Below are 27,367 nucleotides of genomic sequence, written 5' to 3'. Positions count from 1 at the left end.
ATAAAGTGTCGTCATGTCTTATCGTCACCCGAGAAGGTCTTATTGCAAAAATATCGATTGAGCTGTCAAGTTAACAAACTTGCTGTGGCAGCCTGACCTGACATGACCCGGCAACTTTTCATTCACGGAATATGCGCAATAAATTTTTTAGGAAAACTCACTGAGTTTTCGTTGAAAAAAAAACTTGTTTTGTTTCGTAATTGTACAAGAAGCATATGAGGGACCTTTTTGTCACTTCCTGCGAAACGGTAAAAGACTTATTTCGGTCACAGCTCAGGCCAATCTCTAAGGGTCAGTCGGGTCACTTATTTCTTAAAAGGGTCCTTACGGCATCCAAGGACCAATTCCGGCTTTTGAGTGCGCCACATCAGCATTTGATGCTACGACAGATGTCGAAATCTGAATATATGTTACAGGCCGTATGAAAATTCGGTCCGTTTGCAAACGGCCTGGCCCAGTCAGGCCATATGAAACTACCTGAAAACACCGGCCGTTTGCAAACTATGACCTGAAATATCAGACCGTTTGAAAACGACCTAGTTAGTTTCGGCCTAGCGGATCCAGGGGGGCCACGGGGTCATGCCCCCAAGCCTGAAAGGGGAACAACATATATTTTTTGTCCCCAAAAACACTTAAGAAAAATGAATGTGAGAAGGGCGTAGTAGGTAGAGAGAAAATACCGTATCATTAAAAATCTGTGAGCTTGATAAAAGTGTTGGTCTTGTCTTCACCCAAGAAGTTCTTATTGCACACTTTAACCATGGATGAAAGAACCTTCATCCCCTGGTTCTCCTTCATCCATGCTTTAACTCTCGATCGACGTGTGAAGTTATCGTGTAAGGTATCATGAAGCCGATCGCGACGAAACTTTAGTACCCTCATGGTGACAAAGTCTGAAAATTTCATGACCCTGACCCAAGTGAACTTTGACTTGTGGCCTATTTCTCGAGACTATCCGTGCGTTCGGAGAGCATGGAATATTCACCGTCCCCGGGAATATTCCCCGTGCCGCGTTCGGAGGCGTATCTCTCTGAACGGCTAATCTTCGGAAATATTCCGCGCGCATGGAATATTCAACGGATTCCACGTGGAATGTGCCTCTCCGAACGCACCATATGTTTGGCCATGTTGGAGGCCATGTTTGGCCGGAATAGCGATTCGGCGTATGTCGGCTCACATTATCCGCGCTTTCATAGTCTTTTCGTGGTTTAAAACGCTCAAACATGTGATATGATGTTGCTCCCACGCATTAGGGCGGATGCCAATGTCACCTTACGGTCAAGTCAGGTCATTGACCTTTGATGACCTTGGTGCACTTTTCCGAGTTTAACATGTTTCTAGGATAGTTTCGTTTAGCTGATTTTGAATTTAGCATTTTGCAGCCATTTGAACATTTACGAAGTAGTTTTGATGCCTTCATATCATGTTACGTAGCTGCCAGTGGTAGTGGACACCTGCTATACGGACGCCCATAAGTACTCCTACTGGTTGATCTGACCTGACCTGCCCTGACATGGTCTAAACGCATGAAGACATTATCTATGATCCAAACTAACATGAAATTTGTGATCAGCACAAAAAAAACGTATTACAGCCTTACTTTAGGAGGTTCTGACAGGTCCTGATTTTTCCGTCTTTTGGGTCTGTGACCTGACCTGGGCGGTGTTTCACGGCACGCTGCCAGCCGCTGCCAGCGCTGATGGCACTTTTGGTTTCAATGGAGACATCAACAAGCCTATACCCACAACACTACCGAAGGCTGACCTTAGCTCGCGGAATGCGCTGTCAGCGGCTGTCAGCACGACCGTGAAACACCGCCCTGGAAGGTCAACCAATGACCAAGGACCTTAAAATCGGGTATCATCGGCTTCGTCTCGTCACTCACGGGCAACACGCCTGTTTTTTTCCGCGAGCTCTAGCTTAATCAGGGGCCGAACGGCAGGGGGTCCAACCGACACCTCCCAGCCCGCGAAGGCTGCGCCACGCACCGACCCGGAGCGGGCTAATTGGTCGACAAAAGCAATTTGAAGTGTTTTCAAAGTAATATTTAGGCTCGGGTTGGGTGGGCTACCATTTCTATATTTTTTTTTATTTTTAGTTTAAAAAAATATCGTTTCAGGACTGTGACGAAAAAATAAGTGGCCTAAATCCGATGAGAAAACAGGATTTGGGGGTACCCTAGGTTTGGTTACTTGCAGGAATTGGCCCCCCCCCAAAACGCAAGTCTGGATCCGCCAGTGCCTGCCACATACTGCTCACTCGACATCCACATGTATACCGACCGACACAACTTCTGCAATTAGATGCGGAAAAGTTTGCAGTTACATGCCTCGGGAAATAGTCTGCAGGTCGGTGACTGTTCGATGGAGATGAGGAAGCCAAGCTGAGAGCCAGAATGCTGACATTCAGCGCAGTTTGCGGCTATTTTCAGCGTTGTGTGTATCATCAACTCTGGATACTTTTGGTGTAAATGGCCTCAACAAAAAATATAAGCAGATGGAGAGAAAGAGAGAGAGAGAGAGAGAGAGAGAGAGAGAGAGAGAGAGAGAGAGAGAGAGAGAGAGAGAGAGAGAGAGAGAGAGAGAGCGAGAGAGAGAGAGAGACGGACACAAAGAGGGCAATGTATAGAGGGAAAATGAGTAAACAGGAGAGAAACGAGAGAAATAAAAAGAGCGCGGAGTAAGAAGGGAGAGCGATGAGAAGGGAGAGACAAGGCATTATCAAGACTCTACGACCTCTGACCCCAGTGCATTGCAATATGATTAATGGATGGCAGCATGTGTCAGATGTACTTTCCCCACGTGCGCGCTACCAGGCCCCTGCTGTTGCGCATGTGCACGTCCAACCATTACGTCATATACGGAGAGATACGTAAAGCCTCAACCCCGACGTCAAAGGGAGCGGTGAAATGCAAGTCAAGTTCCAGTGGAATGACTGAAAACTCCGCTGTTTTAAGCGCACGTGGTGGCAGCTTTTTATCATGGAGACCCTATACAGAAGCGGTGTATCGATCATCCAAAGTAAACAAACCTCTTTTATTTGCAGGACCGCTGTTGGTAATGCTCCATGTTTTTAGATCAAACGCCAAACGATTTCAAATCCAACAGGGGTTCGCAATGATCATTATCATATTGTGATGAGGCTAGTATGCATTATTTCTCAGCTAAATTAAAAGAAACAGTATCCGGCTGAAATCGTATTTATCCCTTTAGAAAACTCACTCGATCACGAAAGGAGCTGCGCACTTCTTTGTTGCGTCTTGCCATCAATCCAGTTCCAGGTCGGAACAGTGTATAGAGGAGCGCAGCTCGCATCGCACAGCTGCGCATTCCGTCAGACACAACTGACTGCTGCCTCATACCTAGGCCCTATTACAAGCCACAAACATCTACTAAGTAAGGCATAAATATGCCGCGCATCGCTCAATCGATGCTCACAAAGGGGTGATTATTCCTTGGTATCGGTCGACCGCTACCGTGGCTGAATATCATCGCAAAGATAGTAGGAAGTTGTGAGCGGTACAACATAATTTGGACAGTAATTGAAGGTACAGAAATTCCCACACGTGATGGTTGCACGACTGCTGAAAATGTTTCCGTGCAGTTATGTTTACGGCATATTCAATGATATCATGCAATGTTAATGGAAAGTGTAAGAGACCGTTGAATCCATGATATTCTTAGCAAAATAACGGGCTGAGGTTATTGAAACGCCGGCACATCTTTTAAGATGTACGGCCTCTTACCAGAGTGCTTACGGGAGAAGATGATTTAATTGTTGGCCATAGCTATTGCAGAAAAAAGCCAAGGTACAAACCACAAACAGCACCACAGGTACCGCGATGTCATGTTTTCGCGGGAGATCGATTAGTCACAACCAAATGATACAAGGGCTCCCTACGTGCATTCGCTTCGTATGTCCATCATCCTTTTTGTGCGATACTTTATGATAAATAACAGTAATTCATTCGGTAAACAAGCCAGCAAGGTAACAAGCAAATAAACAAGTAGCGCATTACAATTAATTGCTATCTACATACTATACGCTTATAATGTAAGTGCAGAGAGACTATACCATAATTAGACTACATCAGTATGCTTTGCAACAACATTTGAAGTATGCAACACTAATTTCACCACTACCCCAAGGCCGTATAAAGCAAACGTATTTTATATATTGCAATCAGTGACAGAAGGACCAATGCTTAGCTCTGCAGGTGAGCGAAATATGATTATGTTCACTCACATACTTCTCTATATGTAGAGAAGTCTGTGGTTCACTCAATGACTGCCTGAGCATAAAAACTATGTGTTTAATGGTGACCTTGAATCACGCTATAATGTCTTGATCATGAGAAAAGTGATAGGAATAAAAACGTTGCTCAATATGAAGGCACGAGCGCGGTGTATAAGGTGCCTGTTGCCTAATAACATTGTGTTGTGCAATTGCACAATGCACAACATACATTGCACAATGCATATTGTACCACAATATCTGTAAGTAAACGCTCGCTTTGTATGGCATTTCATCTCCTGCATACCACATATTCACGTATGCAGTAAGCACTACTTAATGTCTATTTCTTACTTTACATGCTTGCGTTGGATGTTTTGGAGCTGCTCGCTCTGTCCAGCGGTCAACGTGGATTATTGAGAGATGAGCCAATACTGGACAGTCATCGACACTTGACAGCAACTCATCAAACAACATAATCAATTCATGTCTCTCGCGACATCCATCTCGTCTGTCCACAACGTTTTCCTCCCTCTCCCTCTCTCCCTCTCCCTCTCCCTCCCCTCCCCCTCTCCCCTCTCTCCCTCTCTCCCTCTCTCCCTCTCTCCCTCTCTCCCTCTCTCCCTCTCTCCCTCTCTCCCTCTCTCCCTCTCCCTCTCCCTCTCTCCCTCTCTCCCTCTCTCCCTCTCTCCCTCTCTCCCTCTCTCCCTCTCTCCCTCTCTCCCTCTCTCCCTCTCTCTCTCTCTCTCTCTCCCTCTCCCTTTCTCCCTCTCTCCTCACCTGGCTGCGGCATCGGGATCAGGTAGCTGAGGACGAGAGTCGGGGAGGCCGCCAGCAGCCCGGCTGCCCATACGGCTCCGATCAGTCTCAGAGAGTGGCTGCGGGTCTGCCAGGAGCGCGACCTCAGCGGGTGGCAGATGGCGTAATACCGCTCCACGGACATCGCCACCAGCGTCCAGGCCGAGACGGATACAGAGACGGCTGGAAGAGACGCAGGGAGGGTGTCAGAGTGGAACTGACGCTGACGCTGCTGTACGTGTATAACGGACATGTGAGGCCTGTGTGAGATTGACACTGGCACTGACATGGCTGGAAGGGATACAGGGGAGTGTGAGATTGACACTGGCACTGGCAGGGCTGGAGCAGACACGGAGAATGTGTGATACGATACTCACTGACGCGGCTGGAAGAGACACCAGGGCAGTCTGTCACCCGGGTCGGACTCGGGACCGAGCATAAGCAATAATGATTTCGCGTGGAATGAGAATATTATTTAATCACAATGTTGCGTGATCACTGGTGATGCGATTGACATCCCTTCGATCGTTTTCCTCAACTTTATTCGACATACTCAATTCATTTACAACAGGTATTGACAGTGTTACGTGTTCATGTTCAGCACACACCCTGTCCAAATTGGGTTCGGGAGCGTAGGTGTTCCCCTGTCAAACTTGAATGGCACACCGACCTATCGATAAAAATGTGTTCCAAATAGTGCTCCTTTCGTCAAGGGACGGTGAGGTCGCTCAATCATTGCTTCCGTCCGTATGAGCGATGGTCCCGCCTACGGGGAGCAATTTATCACCGCATGGCGGTGCCATTTGGTAGCGCAGGTTTGATGGCGTGCTGAGGGCCTCACATGAGGCAGTCGGTGACTCCTCGGCGTCACTGGGCTGGGACATCCGGGCTGGAGGACACGTGCGGCCCAACCCACACCCGAACCCGGCGAGCCAACTGGGCACGAGGGTCTGCCCGGCACGTGACGTGATGTCACAAATCATCGAATTTGGCCAAAAAGAAACACGTAAGTCGAGGTGCAATTAATTGGCGACACCGAATGACGCACTACGTATGAACGCTATGTAGGGCATGCGACGCAGTGTCGGCACTCATGCATATTTCTGGGCCGGAATGTTAACTGCCATTTTCTGTGAAAGCTTGCAGCCGGCTGTCTGGTCGGGTTCCATATGCGGCTGTGATGAACGGTCTCCGCAGTGTCGCCCGTGCTGGGAATGTATGATGTGCGGCAGACCACCCAATATAAACCAGCCCCGATCGCCGCGCCCCGGACGGCCAGCGCCGCGCGCCGCGGCTCTCCCCCTTTTGTCGCGGTCAGCGCGTCCCCGTATGGAGCTGCCCCGCACCGGCATCCCCCTCACGTACCGCAGTTACGGCTGATTTACCGGCCACACTTTGTGAATAATGCCCAGATGACAGTGACGGTTTCATCTGAGTAATGTCACCCATAAACAGCAATCAGCGTACTCGTTTCACGGTATCTGTCAGGCGGTATAACGCAGCGGTCCCCAGCGCCGCCTTATATCGACATGCACGCCGTCTGCTGCAAGCGTATTGGCAGTTCCCGGGACACTGGAGTCAGCTCCGTAGACGACCCGGCGCCGGTGCGTTCACATTACACCGGTATTATTGCGGCCATCCAGTGACAAATGTCCACGGCCCACTCGTCGGACGCAGCCATCCGTTGTGAATAATGTTGGCTACCTGACAGGCTAATGTTGACACGACCGTTCACAATTACTCATAACTTCGCAGGTGGTCTCATCAAGTGCGGGCGCCGCGCGCGTCCGACACAGGCGGTCCGTGGATGGGGCGGCCGTCGCTCGCCAGCTGACGGCACTGTCGCCGCCAGAGCGGGCTCGATGACGGACCACGTCACCATCAGTCTTCGTGGCTAGCGGATGACGCCGTCCCTAGTCAGCGTACGCTCGAGACATTGGATGAGGCAGCTTGCCGTGGTGGCTGCGTTCAAACAGACGGGCTTCCCGTTAGCTCGCTTACTTTACAGAATCGAGCAAGGCAGACGGCCAGCTTCGATCCGTCCCTATCCGCCGTTTTCGCTCCCCCGCGCCCTGTTTGTCGTACCCGATACAGAAATCGACATCCATCAACCTGTTTACAGGCCAGCTAGCAAAATTACTTCCGAGGAGGTGAAATCGGTATAGCGACTTACCCAGAGAAATCACAGAGTTTGCAATACGTTTTATAGAAAGTCGTTGAGATTCAAGCATTGGCCTTCAAAAGCCTTGTCTTCATCAGGAAGTTCATGCCCATTTGTGGCTTTTTTGCCACAAGGGATCTGTAATATCGTTAAATGGGAATTTCATCTCGGCGGCGCTCGGTTGCGAAAATTTTAGGGAATAACGGCTTAATGCTTATTAGATCGTTGAACGTTCGTCGAATTTGTTTTGTTTCGTCAGGTTTTCGTTCCGAAGCATTTAAGTTGCTGGTAAAATGACCACGGGAAATGGCTAAAAGGGAAACTTTTTTTTTTAGCCGAGTCACAAAGTCCCGCAGCCCATAATTTGCTGTCGAACTTCGCAACACACCTCAGTGCCAATACCACTTATCGCAGATGAAAGAACTTCAGACATAACCATCAATAGTTAGATTACCTAATCTAAATGAATGCTAAGGGAGTCAATGGTCTTGCTATAAATTTTAGTTCAAAAGAAAATTTGAACTTTGTCACTTTTGTCCGTTTAGCACACGCCGCAAATGGAAAAAGAGTTAATAACGATCCTAATGCTTTTAGAGTACCAATCCCAAAAATGGATATATCGAGCCGAACACAGCTGACAGTCCTGTTAAATCCTTTCTCTAAAAGGCTTAATGACTAATTACATAAATGAATGCACTTGGACCTCAAATGCCATGGCTGTAGCTATCAAAGTACACATGCTATTTTCTGACGCAGTAGGTAACTCAAAATGATTAAATTTCCGTGTATTAGTTGCATAAGTAACCTGATTCTCATTACCTCCGACGCGCCACCACCACATAAAACCGCTCCCGGTCACTTTTGTGCAGCTCTGCTTTGATGTGCGCGCGGCTCGGCGGGCGGAGAACCGTCTGTGTCGGCCAGTGGCGGGCGGTGCGGGCCGACACTGTCCGACGAGGCGCACCTGTCACACTGAGACAGACGGAATGCTGGCAGACCGAGAGCCCCTGCCAAACGGTATTGCGCCCAGAGCGCGGTCCTTGCAAAACAACGGCCAGATGGACGGTGAACGGACTCGGGCCGGGCAATACGTCGAGATCCTGGACCGGATGCATGCAGTTTGCTGAAAAATAGAGCCTCCTGAGCTGCTTCAGCCAGATATGCGAGAGTTGTTAATAGGTTTTTGGTACGATGACTCAAAAACATTTCATTTTTTTCATCTATCAGGCAATATATATGAGCCGTGAACAAGAGATGTTTGTAAATGCCAAATCCTGAATGGGGAGCATGGCCACCGCACCAAATACTCCCACTGAACCACCGTCAAAGTGAATAGGGAGCGCGCGTGAAAAATGAGCCTGCCGCTGCAGCGCAATAAGTCATTTGGAATTTCTGTCATGAAGAATGATACCGCCTGGTGAAAACTTGCATCACAGTTATTTTACAACCCCTTTAATACATATTTACAACGGTCCGGTATCCATTCACGGTCGTATCCGAGGGCGTTTTTTCAGGGCTTGCTGTCGAGTGCTGTCCGTATAAGAGGATTAAAAGCCAATAAATAAGACTAATAACAGTCACTAGGCGGCTGATAAAACGTTACAGTATGCGACGGCCATGGTGCATAGCGAGCCACATCTATGCTAGGTAATCAATAATTATTTATTTTAGATGTTTGACGTTGCTGGATCAGACGAAAAATGCTGCATTTATCGACTCGGTATCGCTATTTACTATCAACAGTGGCCTTCTTAGGAGGAATAAAACAAAGACTGTTGTCTATGGACCCCCATCGACCATTCTATCAGTGCATTCACACCACATGGAATGCCAATAACTCGCCTGTCAATACCTTGCAAACAAAGGGTGGGGTGCATTTTTCAGTCGGCGGAGCTGACCGAGACCACCCGGGCCTGAGCACCAAGTTATCGGTGGAGGTCAGACGGCGAGCGGTCGCCCCGGCCGGGACAGGTGACGCCGGCACGTCGGAATAATTTACACCCACAGACTGCGCCGTCAGCTCCGCGGCCGGGCCGTCCGCTCTCCAGGCCCCGGCTGGCGGCGGAGATTCATTGCCCGGCACTGGGGCCTGCCCCCCCGGCCCCCGGCCCCCGCCGCCCGCAGCAGGAGTAGCCAGTGCGTGCAGTGAGCGCGGTATTCTTGGCAGGACGACGGGGCCAGGATCTAGGATCGTCCGTCTTTCATACAACCGCTGGGCACGCGCCGAGATCAAGTCGTTATGCAAACAGATGATAATAGCTACTGCTCTGGTGATAAGAGTTTCTTTCATTGTGATGGATGGTTGCGTATTTTAGACCAAAGTCGTTTTGGCAAGATGTCTGCTATCATTTTCATTCGTTAAATCTGAACTGATTTAACAGTTACACGCAGAAATGACAGACGCCTCATCCGTTTTCCAGAGGACTCCAAGGATCTATAGATCCTGAAGACGGCGGGACTTATAGCCCTGGATGAATGTATGGGCTGCGGGAAAGCAGCTGGGTTTCTCACTTTGTGGTATTTTCGGGAACTCGGACACAATTTAGTGGACAGATCTGAATCGGCTATCATTTGAGTTTTAATTTCTAGTTCTAACTAGTTTTAGCTTACGTGCATTCGGGTAACATTTCGATTCAATTCATACCCACTTCAGGTTTAAATAGGAAAATCATTTTTTCACTATTAATCAAGGAGATAGAAAATATTTTATGCTCGCCGATGTGCTTGCTGTGTATGTAGATGTAGGAGGATGGATGACCTGACAAAAGCAAAAGTTATAGATGGTGCGGTCTAAGTCCAGGGTCTGAAAGTGCGCAACAGATCGAGCATATGAGAATATGGGTCAAATAATTGCTAAAATACAGCAGACCAAAGTTAGAGCAAACTTGATTGAAACATTTATGTACATGGATTTTGAAGAGCATCGGCTATACAAGAAAATTGCATCAGAGTTTCCTGACCGATATTATTAATTCCCTTTGAGTATATGATATTTATGAGGACTGAGGAGCGACCGACAGCGGTGAGCTGCAATCGCATATGCGACAGATAATAAAACATGAGCATGGCTTATGCATATGGTCCTTTATACTTCGCGACAAATTGGAATGTCGCTCCCTGACTCATCACTATGGAGAGTAGTTGTCGCAACGTCGTCCAGTGCTGCGAGGCATCCGGCTCTCAGAACTGCGCAAACAGTCTTCACGATTAAATTGACGTTTGTCCGGTAATGAGAAATGACGAAATACGAGTAGTTCGTTGCATCATAATATAGCCAGAAAGTAATAATGCATATCAAAATAAATGCATTGTGCAAGGCACTCCTTTGCTGCTGAAGGGAACAAGATCCCTTGAAGCTAACACTTTTCATATAACACCTGAGCTTGATTAGTGCGTATCAGCGTGATATTACAAATAAAACAATATATGAGAACCGTCTCGCATTCCGTAGCAGCAGATCAATCATAAAAGCAAAAGAATTAGCAATGTCTAAAATTGAGCTAGCTTTCTTAAATGCGCAAATTCATGTTGATTATTTTAGCATTCAATTGTATTTTTAGAAAACAGTATATCTCCCGTAACTCTTGACGTACGTAATATTTTACAGGATGTAGCGCAGCGCAATAACATCATTATTGATGAAGATACATTTCAAATCCGGACAACTGGTATGCTAAAAGGTCATGATTCTGGAAAAGCTGCATTCTGGCAGCTCATTTGTATTCTGAACCAGCCACAAGCTATAAAAGCGATGCCTTTGCGACTGGAATCGCTGATTGTGATCCATGATAAAACACAACAGCAGCGTATTATTTTCATTCTTGGCATATCACATTTCAGTACGACGTTTACCTACAGTCCTACATGTTCAATCTGGCAGCTCTGGGTCAGATACCGCTAGCCCTACGCGTTGGTGCCGGACGTGATGATTACAGCACAAGAGTTTTACGTGATCACAAATCTGAACCAATGGCTTGTCATCAGCATATGTCAGGGTACGAGTGGCCACGGCGAGACTATATATCTACCCAGGGTTTAACCCATTAGACAGTGGGGATTTGCGGCCATCCAGCCATGGTGAGTGTTTCTCAGTGAATGAGCATTCCACAATGCCCCTCAGGTTTTAACCGACCGCGTGTGATCTTCCTTTGACTCGATGCGCCAACACCTAAATAAAAAATAAAATGAAAATTTCCAGCTGAAGTAGCCTAGCTTTGCCATATTAGCTAGCTTTGCCATATTACATTAATTTACGAAAATACATTTACATTAATAAATTGAAAAATTTCCAAATTCAGAACCAGACACACACACAAACACACACAGGTTTGAAAATGTTTGAAATATGATTATGACATGAGGATTGAGGAACTCTCAGGCCATATCAAACTTGGTCTTCTCAACAGACTCTCTCGTCTCTGCAGCTAAGTTACAGTAAGTGCACACATGAGGTCCATTGAGACTATGCTGGGGCTCCAAGTTCAGGCCGGACAGCACTACCCCCGTGTTGATTCAGCAAAGTTTGCCAGGCTCGCAGCGTTATGAGTGTGGTGCGATTCTGCAGGCCGCCACATCGACATGAACCATTCAGTGGCGAATGAACACCGAGACGAAAATTGTTTTGATAGGTAAGTACTTGAATGGAAAAGTGTGCTAAAACCTACAGAAGACATATCAAGGTAAATCAGTTGCGTCTTATGAAGCATTTCGTTAGCCCGCGCATGACTGGGGTAGCCCTCCCTCCCGTTTTTCGGCAATATCTTCTAACTGTTTGTTGACGTATCAACACAAAACTTGCAGTAGGTACCTTCAGCGGCATCAATTTGACACCTTGTGTTTAAATTCCAACTTTCTAGCTACCACACTATGGCCGAAAATGACGTCAGAGTGACGTCATGTCGGCCGATATTGATGCAAAATATTGAATTACGGCAAACGCTCTCAAGAGCTCAGTTTTAAGGCTAGATCCAATATATTTGCATGACTACAAATACGTGTAGCTATCAAACTGCTATCTCGAATTTTGATTTTGATTTAGCAAGTTTTAGTAAGTTTAGCCCAATATCTTTGAAAATAGCCAAGTTATTTGCATTATTGTCAATATTTTACAGTAATATATATTTTTTCAGAACCATTTTTAGTACGTTTTTGACATGGTATAGCAATATAAACGGCACCATCGTGTTCCTGAGCACAAACAGCATCTGATAGGTGTCGTTTTTTGTTGAAAAATTCATTTTCGAAATTTGACCTTTTCTGACCTGAAAGTGACCTGACCTCTGGTAAATTCAGCTAAAAATGACCTCAAATGATACATACGACATTGTTTTCGAAATCTACGAGTAAAATGGACCATAAACATGCGTAACGTGACCGATACATGACTTACAATTTTCGTGACCTAATAGGATGACCTGGCCTTGACCTGAAAAATTCAAAGCTTCGAAGTTTTATTTCGAAAAGTTTCAAAAAATTCGAAGCATATGTATATCAAGGTATGCGTAAACCAAAAATGAGTCTGATCGAACTTGTCAGCCGGCACGGCGGTCAGAGCCTAAATGGTAAACAAGCAAAAATGCTGATAATTTTTACTTTGACCTGACTTGTGACGTCATCAGTCACCTCGAGGTCAATGAAAATGGCTTGCGTTCGATAGTTTTTCCAGGGCTATCAGACGCCGTTTGACTTTTGACAATCGCGCCAGTAGTTTCGGAGATAGGGGGGGGGGGCGCGGGCTCTGGAGAGTCCCCCCCCCCCCCCCAGTCACTGGCGTTATGGAAAATACCCCAGTCATACGCGGGTTAACAAACGATGCCTTAAGCATTGACGCAATTTCTGCCAAAGCATTCAGCACATCAAAGCAATGAGCCGGTTAAGACGAAATTCGCCAAGGCCGTATGAAATTCGCCAGGGAGACGCTAGACCATCCATTCTAATATAGCTAATGGAGTGACAAGGAAACAGGAGACCCGTCCCAGTCATTTATATAGCTGGTTCTGCTAACTGGTCTCCGGCCCCCTCTGATCTCAGTGTGTGTGTGGGGGGGGGGGGGGGTCCCCGCACGCTCTCCGGTGCCTGCTGATCGGTATAGCGACCCCAGGCCACGATCAGCGGACCATTTATCTCGGCTCTATGGAGGCGCACGGGGCTGATATTGGTATCCAGTTTGGTACATGTGTGGGAGGTCCAATGCAGCGCCGTGCTGCTGCCACTTGCCAGTGAACTGCGCGGGCGTGACTACAATGTAGTGAGGTTTATTTTTAGAATAAGGAGGAGGAAATAGGGATTGGTGTGACTATGTCATTAACGTTTTTGCAACCAGATTGGATTAAGCAAGATAAATTTAAGTTTTGATACCAGCTTTTTATCGGTCAGCTCCGTGAAAAATTTAAACCAACGTCGTAATTTAAAAGCGAAATTAATGCACCAATTTTATAATACCTATTGTACTTTAAAGTAATGCAGACAAGTCATGCTTTGGAAAGTAGCTAAATACTTCTTGATTTAATTATTACTGTTTTTGCTCTAGCATTTTATGCATATGCATCAAATTAATGAAGTGATAATGCATTATTGAGTTACACTGTTTGACGGATGAGACGAATAATATGTGAGTTAAAATTGCATTGGTAGCGATATCCTTTACAGGGTGGTTGTTATTCCAGTTGTCTCCATCGTTAGTGATTATCACAGACGGCGTGTTTCGTAAGAAACACGCCGTCTTTCGTGTTGTGTTTTGTAAGAAAATACGTGCTAATAGTTTCCACTGTTAATTGTTAATTGTCTGGGTGTTATACATAGACAAGACACTTGATCCTCTCGCCTAAGTTCTGTAATTAATTTAGGATTCTACAAACCCAAGTCAAACAAAACTTCCCCACTCTGTTAGTATCGCACAGGCCCTGAGGGAGGTCATCCGTCAAAAAACGTCATCCAGGTCCAAGAACTCCGCTGGGAAGCTAAAGTAGCCCGCAACTTTATCCTGCCGCGCCGCTGCTCACCAAGGAGAGTCTGCCGAGGGGCGGCTCGTTACCACACTGCACAGAGGCGAGCTGCGGGCAGCACGGCGCGGAGAGACGTGGCGAGGTCGTCGCCGACACCGTGCGCTCCCAGGGCGCCTCCCGCGGTACGAGGAAGGACAGCGGGGACAGGACGCACACCTCTGCCGTCGGCGGGACACGAAACTGTCAGACACTTGTCTTGGTCGCCCTGTCGGCTGTCGGGGTATGTCGACGGCTGCGCACGTCAGCTCTCCTGAGACGGCACGCACCCGGACGGCCGCCGACAGTTGTGGACAAATGTGAACAGGAAGCAGCCACTCGCGCCGCGCGACTACTGAGTGAGACACTGCAGGATGTCGAAGGGCACGGCCGGACCCAAAAGGTCGCGCCGCCACACCGCGTCCCCGCAGCGGAATCTCAATGGCAATGGGCGGAAGGCAGAGACAAGGCATAAGCCGGGAAGAAAAATGCAAGATGGTGGGATAAATATCGATTTATTCATGATAATACTCTCATGGGTTTAGAGCAATATTCCATTCCAGGAATCATGAATGTGCAAATATGTGAAGATGGATCTGCTGATACCACCGTATGTGCCACCAAAGCCATAAAATCTGTGATGTGACAGCTGAGGAAAATAAAGACATGCTCAGCGGATGTGATGAAAATCTCCAAACGCCCACTCATGGTGTTGAGCTCACAAATACGGTACCGCCATTTGTTCAGGGCAAACCTTGCACACGACACGTTGCAGACTAAATTACATGGGAGGTTTGCCAAACGGACTCAATGGATGTGTGCCTACAAGCACATGACTGGCACGATTGCCTTACTTTCCATACAATGCTCACACGTGCTTAATCTATTGTACAGCATTGTATGCAAAAGAGCATCACGATCAGCCTGACAGCATTCTCAAGATACCACTGTCTTGAATGACAACGATAGAAGGGCATGTCTCCCAAAGTGATGCAGAATTTTAGAGCGATCCATTCTGGGCCGGATTCATCTCCGACGGAGCAGATCGATTGAACCATCACGGCCATTGGCCAATGTCAGTGGCTCAGTTTGGCACCGTCCGTGCCATTACCGCAAAAACCATTATCAGCACCCGTGCCTTCATCCCACGGTCGGATCCGCTGCCTAATTTCGCCGCGGCTCGGTGCCACCAGAACCCATCAGTCGTTTTTGTCCTCCCAGCCGCCGCCCGCCGTGCCCTGCCCGCGACCCGCTCCGCCTCCTGACCCCCACGATCGGCCCCGCCCCTGACCCATCCATCTGCCACCATCCGAACAGATCAGTTTGGCACGCGTCTCTCCTGCTTTTGATGACGTCAGGACGCGATACGACAGTGACCCGACACGACGTGACCTGTGCGCCCCCTGCCTCCCCGGGACCCGGACGGAGCTGTTTCCTACTCGGTCCGGTGACGCCATCCGATGACTGCGATGAGACGGCCCTCTTGGCCGTGTGACAGGCCTGTTTGTGCTGTGAGTGTGAGCGGAATTAAGTGGCTGTGTCTGAGTGTGTATATCACATGCGGAACAGCCGGATGTGGCAGCACACTAAGCATGATGCAATTTACTTGCGGTGTGAGTGAGCGGCGGCCGTAAAATACAAATAAGGAAAACAGTTTCCTGGAACGAGATAGATGGGTATGAAAGCTTGTGATGAGCGCGGAAAATAGCTAGACATAAAAGATGGGACGACATCAGATCGTCAGGGACTCACCTTGGAGGAACGGAATAATCTTGCACATGACGTTCCCGAAGATGAAGTTCTTCAGTATGGATCCGACGAGTGTGAAGGGCATGCAGAAGACGCCGCAGAGCAGGTCGGCGATACTGAGGTTCAGCAGGTAGACGTTGGTCACCGTGCGCATCTTGGTGTTCTGGATGAGGGTGACGAAGACGAGCACGTTGCCGAGCACGCTGAGGAAGAGGATGAGTGAGTAGACGGAGATCTGCAGCCACCACTCTGGCCAGATGTCGCCGAACTCGGGGTACTGGTACGGCGGCAGCTGGGACGCCGTCGGAGCCGCGCTGGAGCTGGCCGCCTCCAGCAGCGCGCTGACGTTGGACATGCTGGAGCTGGTGTTGACCATGCTGGAGAGGCAGCTGTCCACCAGCTGACAGTGACGAGGTCAGGCTTCTGCGGCCGCTGACAGCTGCGCTCGCTGCAAGCAAAAACAGACAGAAACAATTAGTAAGAATATTTGTGGAATCCTAGGCATGCTTATGGTGGAATTGATCAGGCAATTCCATTTGTACGTGTGTGGTTGTGGTTACTGTAACCACTAAATCAACAACCAGATTTTATATGAAATGTCCATTTGGCGGCATTTCACAATGTAGGCGCGCCTACCGTGATTGATTCAAGTAATGCCTGCTATTGCGGTGGGTAGTTAAGCGTGTTCTTTATGGGACACTAATTGATGTTGTGCCTAAGCCTTCCGGGGAAGGTACGGCTTGTCAGCTGTCCCGTGCACAAAAATAGCATGTTCAGTGTTCATTGCAAAATGATTTAATGAAATAGCGCGGCCAGACAAATTGCAAAAGAAACATCTTTTTGGCACACGACACAAACACGAACACGATTTTAAAGCATTGACCTCGCGACCTTACGAGCTTTCACAGCCGGCTCCCGTACAACAATTTTCATATCGCCCGGCGCTCTGAGGCTCGGCCGGTGACTTTCGACCGCTGCTGGTGACCCGAGAGCGGACCTCCGGCCGGATCCACCGTAAGCCCCACCTCGCAGCCACCGAGATTGGCATCCATTGCTCGACAAGGCTGCCGTAATTTCCAGTCAATAACTTGGAGGGAGCTCTCCTGCGCGGGGGCGGCCGCTCGACTTTAGGTCAAATGTGTCCCCGCCTCTGTGCCTACTGCCTATCCCCGTGCCGCCTTCGGGCCGCCCCGTGCCTCCCTGCGCGGCGGCCTCCCCATATGTGCCCCGCCCGCTCCGACCCCCGCTCCGACCCCCGTGTCGTCCCGTGCCGCCCCCGTGTCTCTCCCATGCCACCCCGTGCCGCCCCCGTGCCGCCCCGTATCTGCCCCCCCCCCCGCCCGCTCCGACCCCCGCTGACGCCCATTGCCGCCGGAAACCATCGACCAAGAAGGCTGCACGTCCGGGTAACGAGACGGGGGGAGGGCTGACCCGGCCAGTCACGCAGCAGATCATGGTACGCAGTTGGACGGGTGATCTGGTGCAGACGAACCGCCCCGGGCTGAGAGATACCAGAGACGCTTGACAGACGCAGTTCGCCGAAAATCTTGATATGAATTATTTCCAACTGGTTGAAGCGGGCTGCCGGACGTTGCGGCTTGGCTAACTGCTTATCGAGGCATAGGCAATATCTATTATCATATGGCTTATCTAGAGCATGCATTTTTTTTTTGCTACGTAGATAAATGATAATGAAGGAGTCATATAGATTATAGGATCAGGTTTGGAGAAAGCTGTACAGTCATGCCAATTGACTTCCATGAATTTGTGAGATTCATGATGGCAAACGTACGACCTATGTCAGACGAGCTTATCTGATGGGTGGCATTGGTCTCTTTTGACAAGCGACCTTTCCATCTGGCATGAATATATATGGTCAGCGTCTCCTTGTGATTCCGGAACCATCCGTAATCTAATAAATTCTAGCAATGTTCTGGATTCGACTCGTGTCGCGTACTGTCTGGACGTTTTTCTTCTGATTTCTGAGTAGTGTCGCCGTCGAACTTCTACGCTGAGCGCCCGCCGGAACTGTCTGCCTCCGCTCCACGGACATCGCCGGAGAGTGGGCGGCCCCATCCCGGCCGCTGTCGAACCATGATGACGTCACTCTGACGTCATTAGTTTGTATTTGTTGGCGGTCACCCCTGGGACGTGTCCAGGTAAAGGATCATGCGGCAATGTGAGAGAGGGCTATTGGCCGGCGCGGTCGGAGGCACAAATCGTTTGCCGCTCCGACCGGCCGTATTTCACCCTAATGAGCGCCCGACTGACAGGGTGACTGTCGTTTGCAGTCGGCCTGAAGCCACTGCAGACCCAGTGCCATATGTAGGCGCCACTTGTTAACCCGCGCCCCGTAGGGGGGGGGGGCCGAAACGGCCCCCCCTGTCCTTTTTGGTCGATATCTCCTAAACGGCTGGAGATATCGCCACCAAACTTTCAGGACCCCTCCGGGCATCAATTTTACACATTGTGACCAAAAAAAATTCCAGAGGCTGTGATAGGTTGGCCACAAATGACGTCAGAGTGACGTCATGTTCTGTCATTTTCGACCGAAAAAAGACCTTCGCGAGAAGACCTGTCAGGCCTACAGCTTTGAAGATACAGAAAAATGATCAAGACATAAAAGGTGTAGAATTGACAGGGCTACAAAACTGCTATCTCGGATTTTTGAAATTTTTTAGTTTTGATCCCCAAAAATCAAAAAAGCAATTTTTTGGATATATTAGCCAAAAAATCCAAAAAGGTTTTTGAGTTTCGAAAAAACCGGAATATATGTGATAGTACCTACCGTCTTCTATCTACATACCAAATTTCAGATCGATACCTCGTTTTTTGGCCAAGTTATAGCGAAAAAACTGTTCAAAAATGATGACGTCAAATTTTCAAACTCAATTTTTGGCAATTCTAGAACTCGTAGAGCAAAACAAAGACCACCATTAGACTCCCCGTGACGAGTTGCATCGAATGGATACCCATTTTATGCAAAAATATCAACTTTGAAATTTGACCTAATTTGACCTGACCTTGACCTGACCTTCACCAAAACGTGACCTAGGCTGGCCCCAAAGGCTGCCTAACCCACATAATCGCATTTGTCATGTAAAATGGACCATAAAACATGTATCACACGACACATTCATATTGTGACCCCCGGTGACCTGACCTCGCTGTGACCTGACCTGGTATCAGTGACCTCAGATAGCAAAGTATGTGTTTGACGAACAATATACCATCGATGGTTTTCAATAAATTACCAATTTACTCGATTTCACAGCACATTTCTTGAATTGCCTGTGAACGGTGAAAATCTGACCTTTGACCTGACCTGTGACGTCATCGGTTTGACCTAGGTCAATGAAATTTGGTCACAAGGTAGTTCCCGGGTAGGGCTATCAAACGCCGTTTGAATTTTGAAAATCGGCCGGTAACTTTCCGAGATCTTAGGGGGGGGCCGAAACGGCCCCCCCCCCCCCCTACGGGTGGTAGGGTCCGCCGGTAGCCCTACGGGGCGCGGGTTAACCGTTGCCGTGTATAGCGGATGATGCAGTGGACGGCTCCAACCCTTTGCATGTTAATTCGGGCGGCCGCTCTGGTCTCTGCAGGCAGGTGACTGCGCGCAAGGCTTGCATTATTCATGGAGGCGATGTTTGACATTACTGGAAGAGGCGTTATCCGGTGCGGCTGGCCAGATTTGGCCAGTGGGACGGCTCCTGTTAAACAGCAACTCCGAGCACATTGATGAACAAGTGATACAGGCTGTCCGGGGAGCATCCATCGGCGTCGCCCGACCGTTTGTTGCGTCCGGGTCAATACGAGATGCCCTGGTGACACACGCCGACTGGCGAGAGCTGTTGCTTGGTGCCCGACCATGACTGGTCATTTTCAGCTCCATTTTCTCGGGACCTTCAACCTTGTTGCTCGGTGGTAGGATCGACCGACCGTTTTCCAGACCAGTGCAGTGAACTGCCGGGTCGAACTGGGAACGTTTGAGCTGAGACTATTTTTGGCTTAAATGCGATTAGTTCAGTTGCGAGTAGGGAGCAGGGGCGGAGCTTCCTATGCAGTTGGTGGGGCGGCTGCCCCACCAACTTGCCATTTTGCCCCACCAATATGCGTTTTGCCCCACTAACTTCAGCTAATTTATGACTTTGCTGCTTTGCAAATCAATCGTTTTCGCATCGAGGAGGGTTGCAATGTCTGTGGAATGCAAAATATTATCTTTGTATTGAAAGGGGTTGAATCAGTGTAGCATTTTATGTATCTTAGCAATTGGACATTGTAGGCTTGACGAATGTTTGCCGCACCGATTTTCCTGAAAAAGCTCTACTCCACCCATTGTAGGGAATTTCAGCGATGTGCTATCTGAATGTGACCCATTCTTACCCAATAGGAGCTCGTTTCGCAAGGCTGAATTGGTTGGACCCCCCCCTTGCCGTTTGGCCCCTGATCGAGCTAGAGCTTCGCGGAAAAAACGAGCGTGTTGCCCGTGACGAGAGCAAGCCGATGATACCCAATTTTAAGGTCCTAGGTCATTGGTTGACCTTCCAGGTCAGGTCAATGACCCAAAGTCGGGAAAATCGGGACCTGTTAGAAAGTCGTAAAGTGTGGCTGCTAAGGGGTTTTTCGGGGTGCTGATCACGAATATCGTGTTAGTTTTGATCACAGATGATGTCTTGAAGCATTTAGACCAGGTCGGGTCAGGTCAGGTCAGGTCAACCAGTAGGCGTCGTGACGGGTATTCGTAGTACGTGTCAACCGCCTCTGACAGCTTCGTAACATGTTACGAAGTCACCAAAACTACTTCGTAAATGTTCAAATGGTTGCTAAATTCGAATTCAGCTCCAAAAACTAGCCTAGAAACATGTAAAACTCGAAAAAGTGAACCGAGGTCACCCGAGGTCACCAAAGGTCAATGACCTGACCTGACCTTCAGGTGACCTTGACACACACGGGAGTAACATCAAATCACATGTTTGAACGTTTGAAACCACGAAAAGCTTGCAAACACGCGGCTAGTGCGAGCCGACATACGCGAAATCGCGATTCCGGCCAAACATGGTCTCGGAAAAGAGGTCACAGGTCAAAGGTCATTTGGGTCAGGGTCATGAAATTTTCAGGGTAGGTGTAAAATTGATCAATGCGAGGGTACTGAAAGTTTCGTCGCGATCGGCCGCTTTTTACGCGAGTTATTTGCGAAAAACCATGGGGGGGGGGTCCATCCGACCCCCCTACACATGCGAGGGTTAAGAGAGGCGTATATTCAATTAAAGCACCCTATCACCCTTGACACCTGCTCTGCATCCATATTCACTGCAAGCATATGATGAAGCTACAAGGCTTGTTGATGCTGTCACGATAAAGCGTCCTTGGTAGTCGCTGGCAGTCTGGCATGAATCACAAGGGCCGCTGAATTTGGTACACACCAGCACACCAGTGCCGAACACGGAGCTATTTCTGATTGTCTATTCTGCACCGGGACGGCGCGATTGTCTTCACAGCGTGCGCCTGTTCATCCTGGCAAGTCAGGCCGCCGGAATAATGGACAACGGCCTATACGACATCCAATGAATGCCGACGAGCATACAGCTCGTCTGCAAAGGCAATCACAATCGCATTCATAGCCACAGGGTCGCTCCAGGCTCAGACATTTGGACCCGATAGCGCACTAAGGGTGTTTGGAACACAATTAGAATTATTCATTTCGTAAATCTAAAATTGGAATCGATGTCTGCTCGGTGGGTTATTTTCACTCCACTTGGTTTACCCGTCAAAGACAATCCGAATATACAACCAAACATATAGATAGCGCCGCCTCAATGCGTGTTAGTTTATGCTATGGTGAATGTGGACCAAGACAATCGCGTTTTGATCGCGACATAATGCCTGCCAAATCCAACAAACATCCATTAGTATCGACAAAAAAACACACGCAGTGCCAAGCCTACCTCAACGACAATACGCACGCGATTTTTAAACGATGTCTGCTGAAACACTGCTCAGAATGGACCTTTGGTCAGGTTATCAGATTGAGCCTCCATCGATCCTCGAGAGTAAAAACAACCATGAAAACAGTCACTTAGAGCAACAAAATAGCCAACCAGTCGGAAAACTAAGCTATTAAAAGCTGCTAACAATAGCTCGGGACTTATTCCCTGACAGCAAAGGTTCCTAGCTAGGCAATATCTCCGCTACCAGCCGGGCCGGCTGATGACGTCTAATATAATGCTCTCATAACTCCTTGTTTGGCACATAAAGGCGCCGGCCCCGAGCAACCGAGCGGGCTGGAGGGGCGAACCGTGCGCATAATGAACCCACATAAAAAGAGATTTACCTACTTCACCACTGCTAGGCGTGTGCTCATTATCATTGTTGAACGAACATCCAGGCGACTAGAGCAAATTAAGTGCTTTAGTCTTTACCATAGATCCCACGGGCCATCATCAGACGCACCATCACTGAACCGGAGGCTAGTGGCAGCAGAGAAGCGACTCTCGGACGGGGATAACTCGGCACCGGGGACAGGGCAATTTTCCAGCGGTTTGACCTGTCGCAGATCGGCTGGAAATCTCATCAGGTTGAGCGGGGTCGATCACTGGCCATGTCACTTCTGCCCTTTACCGACCGTGGAGGGTGGCCAGACCGACGTGGACAACGGAGAAGCTCACGGACATGATTAGACAACGCACATGATTGGAAGAAATCCGAAAGTTAAGCATGTAGTTTTCATCTTTCGACCGGAGTGGAAGATAACCACCTTCTGCCGACTCTTGAGAAGGGTAAACTATAGATCATGTACGAAGCGGACCCATGTGGAGGGTAAAAGCTACGTGCAGGTCCGTGCGGAGAGCGTGGGACCGACCTGCGCTCTTTTGCCCATGATATGCAGCCTCGAGAACCACGCTCCGGCTATGAATACCAGCAGCTTTTCCAGCTCGGAGCGAGTAAAAATAATTTCCCCTCAAGCATGACAACCAATTCTCTCCGGAAATATCATGGGAAATATTTTGCCGTCTGCGGAGAGAGAAATCAAGAAACCACTCCCGTTATGATAATTTACAGCAGAGTGTTGACTGTCGACAACAAAATGGAGTGCTTGGGATGACAGAAGCCTTGGATGCGGGCCATTACATACCAGCACCCTTTAAAATTGGTCCGATATTGGATGGGTTCGATGACATCAGGGGCGTCGCCACGGATTTTTGACTGGGGGGGACGGATTGGCTGGCTTAAAACCCATAAGCCGGCTACCGTACGTTTTTAGGGCTATATGCACTACTTGTAACGCATACACATGTTCTTTCCGCGTAGAGGCGTTATTAGTCATAATATCTCCTTTTTACTTGTATGAATTGGCGGCGCGAAGCGCCGCGAAAACTAGCAAAAACGCCCAGCAAAACAGCGCCAAAAACACATGAATTTTGCATTTCGTATAAGTTTGATACCAGGAGGCAGGATAGCTAAGGTCTTGTCACCAAGTCAAGCAGCCCTGCCTCTAAAAAATCGTGTGATCCTCTGTCAACCGTACAGCTTATTTCCAAGAAGTTGGAAACTTTGTACAGTGAAACTCCAGGACTGCGGGGTCGGAGTCGACTTCTGTCGTAGTCCGACCCGAAATCGTAACCGAAATCGTCACCGAAATCGTAACGAACTTTGACTCTGAAGTCGGAGTCAACATACTCTGGTTTTAAGTCGTGCTCTTGGCTGGTTAGTCGAAATATCTCAAGCCCGTTTACGTCCAGTCGTGTTATACGGCACACGTGGATGACGATGTGGATTGTGGAACTTCAACAGTTTCCCAAGGATGGGTCGGATAAGAGCTGGAGATTCTGTTGGCTGTGGTGATTGTAGGGGTCGTGGTTAGACTAATCAAGGACCAACTGAGTATTAAAGCTTCCTGGGCCCTCTCAGACCGGGACGAGGTCCTCTCACACTCAAGCATCAAGCGTTCAAGGGCCATGGTGAGGCCTACTGTCGGATGGCCTCGAACGGGAAGAGGGCCGTTTGAGAATGAGCTGAGGGTCTCGACTATTGCGAATATCCTGAAATGTGTAGTCCCTGCAAGCTGACACCCCACCCTGAGACTTTGGGACCGGTCTTCAGCCCTTGCTGGATGTGGTCGTCACCGGGCTATAACTGGAGCTTTGGCTCTCTATCGAGGACTTGGGACGGACAGCCTAGAGCTGTATGTACCTCATTGTAGGCAATATACCTAATCCTTGAATGTGATAAGCAACGTGCAATAAGACAAAAGCATCACATCACAAGTTTTTCACCGCGATGCGGACTGAGTGACATCGTGGTCGGAGATGGGATTGGAGTCAGACTCCGAGCGACTTTTTACAGCCGGAGTCGGAGTTACCAAAAGCCAATCTACTCCGCAGCCCTGTACCTAATTTGTATGCAAGGGCTCAGTGATTCAATTCTCAGCTATTCGTATGATTCAATTTGTATATCTGCAATTTCATATCAAAACTACAATAGGTCAATTTTCATAGGCCACTTTTTAAGTCATTCATGGGGATATTTTTGCGGGGGACGTCCCCCCCGGATTCCTCGACTGGGGGGGACGCGTCCCCCCCGTCCCCCCCGGTTTCGACGCCCATGGATGACATTGTAAGTGGCTTCGAGATCTATGCAGTTGAGAAAGGAAGCCTCGCTTCTTTAGGCGCCGGATGCATTCATAAGGATAGATAGTGATCTGAGGAGTTCGCCTTTTAATCAGTATCCGCTTCAATCAGCAAGTGCGCATGCTTATCCCATGCAGTGCATTTTAAATCACCACGAAAGGAATCACACAGGTTATTAAATCAGGAGAAAGAGCTAATCTAATTCTACATTCACCTCAGGGGCTCTGAGGTACTGTCTTTGGACTGATTTAACAGAGATGTGACGGTTCAACAGTACACAGCCTCAACACCCAGTGTGTTGTTTATCCGCCTCCTCAACACACACTGCATAATGCAGGTTTCACAGTAAACGCGGCTATCGCCATGTCCAACAAACGTTCCCGCCCACAATAGCCTCTTACATCGGTACTCAACACTGATCCTTTGAACGGTGCAGTTTGCCGCTGTCTGTTCAGACGACACCCCCGTGCTTGGGGACGGCACGGCACGGGGTCTGGCACCTGGCCCGTTCAGTTATACCGGCTGACCCCAGGGTAGCCCGGGTCAGCTGTCTGTCAGTGACGGGGCAGCTATCAGCTGACGGCCGGCTGTGGGGACGTGGGGTGACCCCCGGTCAGTGGACGGGGCCCGCCGCCCAGCCGAGCTGGCACAGTATTAACCCGCGCCCTGCTGGGGGTCCTGGATTTCCACGCCCTGCTGGGGGGGGGTGTTTGAACACCCCCCCTTGTAACTCGGCTCCTGGGCCACGTAGCGATACGCGGAAGGCGGCGTTCGAAAGAGCGTAAAAAATAATGACGAAATCACTTCGGTCAATTTTTTGGTCAGGTCAAAGGTCAGGTCACCAGAGGTCATTGAAGGCAAAATTTCGCCGATTTCCAGGTCGAATGTCGAAAATTTCCAAGAAGCCAACGCATAACTCGGGAACCAATAGAGCTACAGCGCCGCAGAAAAGCGCATTCGATAGCCCTATTAACGCCCTTTCTGAGTAATTCTCTCAGATTTGACCTAACGTCAACGGTTTTGCCTGCAGGGGGCAAAAACTGCAAAAATAGCCGATTTTTTTTAAACAGTTTTTCTGCAATAACTTTTGACCCAAGCCTTGTACGAGCTTACTTTTACCGGCATCGTGTTCCTCTCGTCAAGACGCATCGAATGAACTATAACTTGACCTTGAAAGGTCAACTTGAAAATTTGACCTCAGGTCAAGGTCATGACCTGACCGGAAAGGGTCATGTTGCATATCAGTCGATCCGTATCGTCGAGCTGAACACATCTAAGGCGTTTTCATCGCTCTAGCATGCCTCTATCAAAAGTTATTTGCGAAAAACTGTTAGATACCATTCGTGACCTAAGATGACCTCAGGGCATAAACAAGGGTCACGGACACCATTTTTAAGTTCAGTGTGTCTAAACCACTTGTAATTCGGTGTTTGGGAGTGTTTATAATGTCTTTCATCCAAAAGAGGCGCATTTCAATTTTCTCCCATTGACTTATAATGGGGAGGTCGCAAAATTGACCTGACCTTAGGTCATCGATATCAAAATTCTGAGATATACATTTTGTACATGCTATTGCTCTTAGCAATCGCTGAAAGTTTCAAAGCGATCGGTCACTCGGTGTAGCTATGACAGACATTGAAAGTTTTTATGAGGTGAGGTCACTTCAAGTGACCTGGTGACCTGACCTTGAATGACCTTGGTCTGAAATTTTCACAACATGTGTAGAATTGATGTATGATAAGGTGTACCAAAAACGGCGGCGCTCCGCGCCGCCGTTTTTGAGATATTCGCGAAAAACCACAAGGGGGGGTGTTCAAACACCCCCCCCCAGCAGGGCGCGGGTTAATCTTGGGCTCCTCCCTGACAGCTGCTGCAGCTTGACTGATAGAGCCGGTGTCCTTGCATATGTTAAAGGGAGTATGCGATTTCAGTTAGTTTGCAACGACCCTAGGGTGGTTGTAACCTCCCTGAACGATCAGTTTGTTTGCAATGACCCTAGGGACGTTACAAAATAACTGCTCGTTCCGGGACGTTGTAACGAAACTAGGGTCGTTGCAACCTCCCTAGTTAGTATGCAACGAACCTAGGGTTGTTACAAAATAACTAGGGAGTTTAAGAATTCATCGAATCTTGTTTCACAGGAGGGCCGTCAACAATCTTGTCCAATGAAAATCTTGTACAGTCTAGTTCAGTTTAAAATAAAAGGAGAACAAAATTTGAACATTCAGCTCAGGAGTATATGTGGTGCCCGGGACAAAGCACGTAACTGTGATAATTTTGGCTGCATTATATCGCTGGTGGTTTAGGTACACCTGCTATAAATAGGTGGTGCGGGTGGGACCCCTACTACTTGATCCAAACTTACCCTACTCAGCCTAGCTTAATCCTCGCCCCCCCCCCCACGTTTTTTTCGCGATAGCTCCGAACACGCCAGCAACAGAGCTGAAACTAGGGTACCTGACATTTGATTAAAGCCGGATCTTGTGACACCAACCAGATTTTCAGGTCAGGTCAGGATACTGACCTATGACGTCATAAGTGGACGATCCTCAGATACCGCAACTTCGCAACGCCCTCAGTCCCAGAGAAGCTTTTACAGGGGGATGAAACTTACAGTACGTGCATCTTCTAGAAGTCTCACAACTTGTAAGTACCTCTAGGATTTTTCCTAAAGATCACGAGAGGTCAGGTCGGTCACGTGACCTCACCACTATAAGTCTATTGAGAAAAATGAAAACTGCTATTCTGGCGCCGGGAACGATCTCAAACTATCGAAAGTACACGGATCGTTATTTCATGCACTCCTTGCAAGGTTAGAT

At 48.5% G+C, this 27,367-nt stretch overlaps 1 protein-coding gene across 2 annotated transcripts in view; it reads right to left on the bottom strand.

The window, feature by feature from the left end:
• LOC122373367 (cholecystokinin receptor-like) overlaps positions 1–27,367 on the bottom strand; it is a 49,685-nt gene that overhangs the window by 5,647 nt on the left and 16,671 nt on the right. For both annotated transcript variants that reach the window (XM_043351342.1, XM_043351343.1), the window contains exons 2-3: positions 15,925–16,369; positions 5,014–5,214 (exon numbers count right to left, since the gene is read on the bottom strand). In XM_043351342.1, the coding sequence (XP_043207277.1) occupies positions 5,014–5,214; positions 15,925–16,297 (574 nt within the window). In that variant the 5' untranslated portion in view covers positions 16,298–16,369. The remainder of the gene's footprint in view (positions 1–5,013; positions 5,215–15,924; positions 16,370–27,367) is intronic.

The sequence above is a fragment of the Amphibalanus amphitrite genome, unplaced genomic scaffold (genome assembly GCF_019059575.1).
Source record: "Amphibalanus amphitrite isolate SeventyFive unplaced genomic scaffold, NRLGWU_Aamphi_draft 001484F_arrow, whole genome shotgun sequence".
Taxonomy (NCBI): Eukaryota; Metazoa; Arthropoda; class Thecostraca; order Balanomorpha; family Balanidae; genus Amphibalanus; species Amphibalanus amphitrite.
Note: the sequence above shows the minus strand (reverse complement) of the source record. Positions and strands in the feature narration are given on the sequence as shown.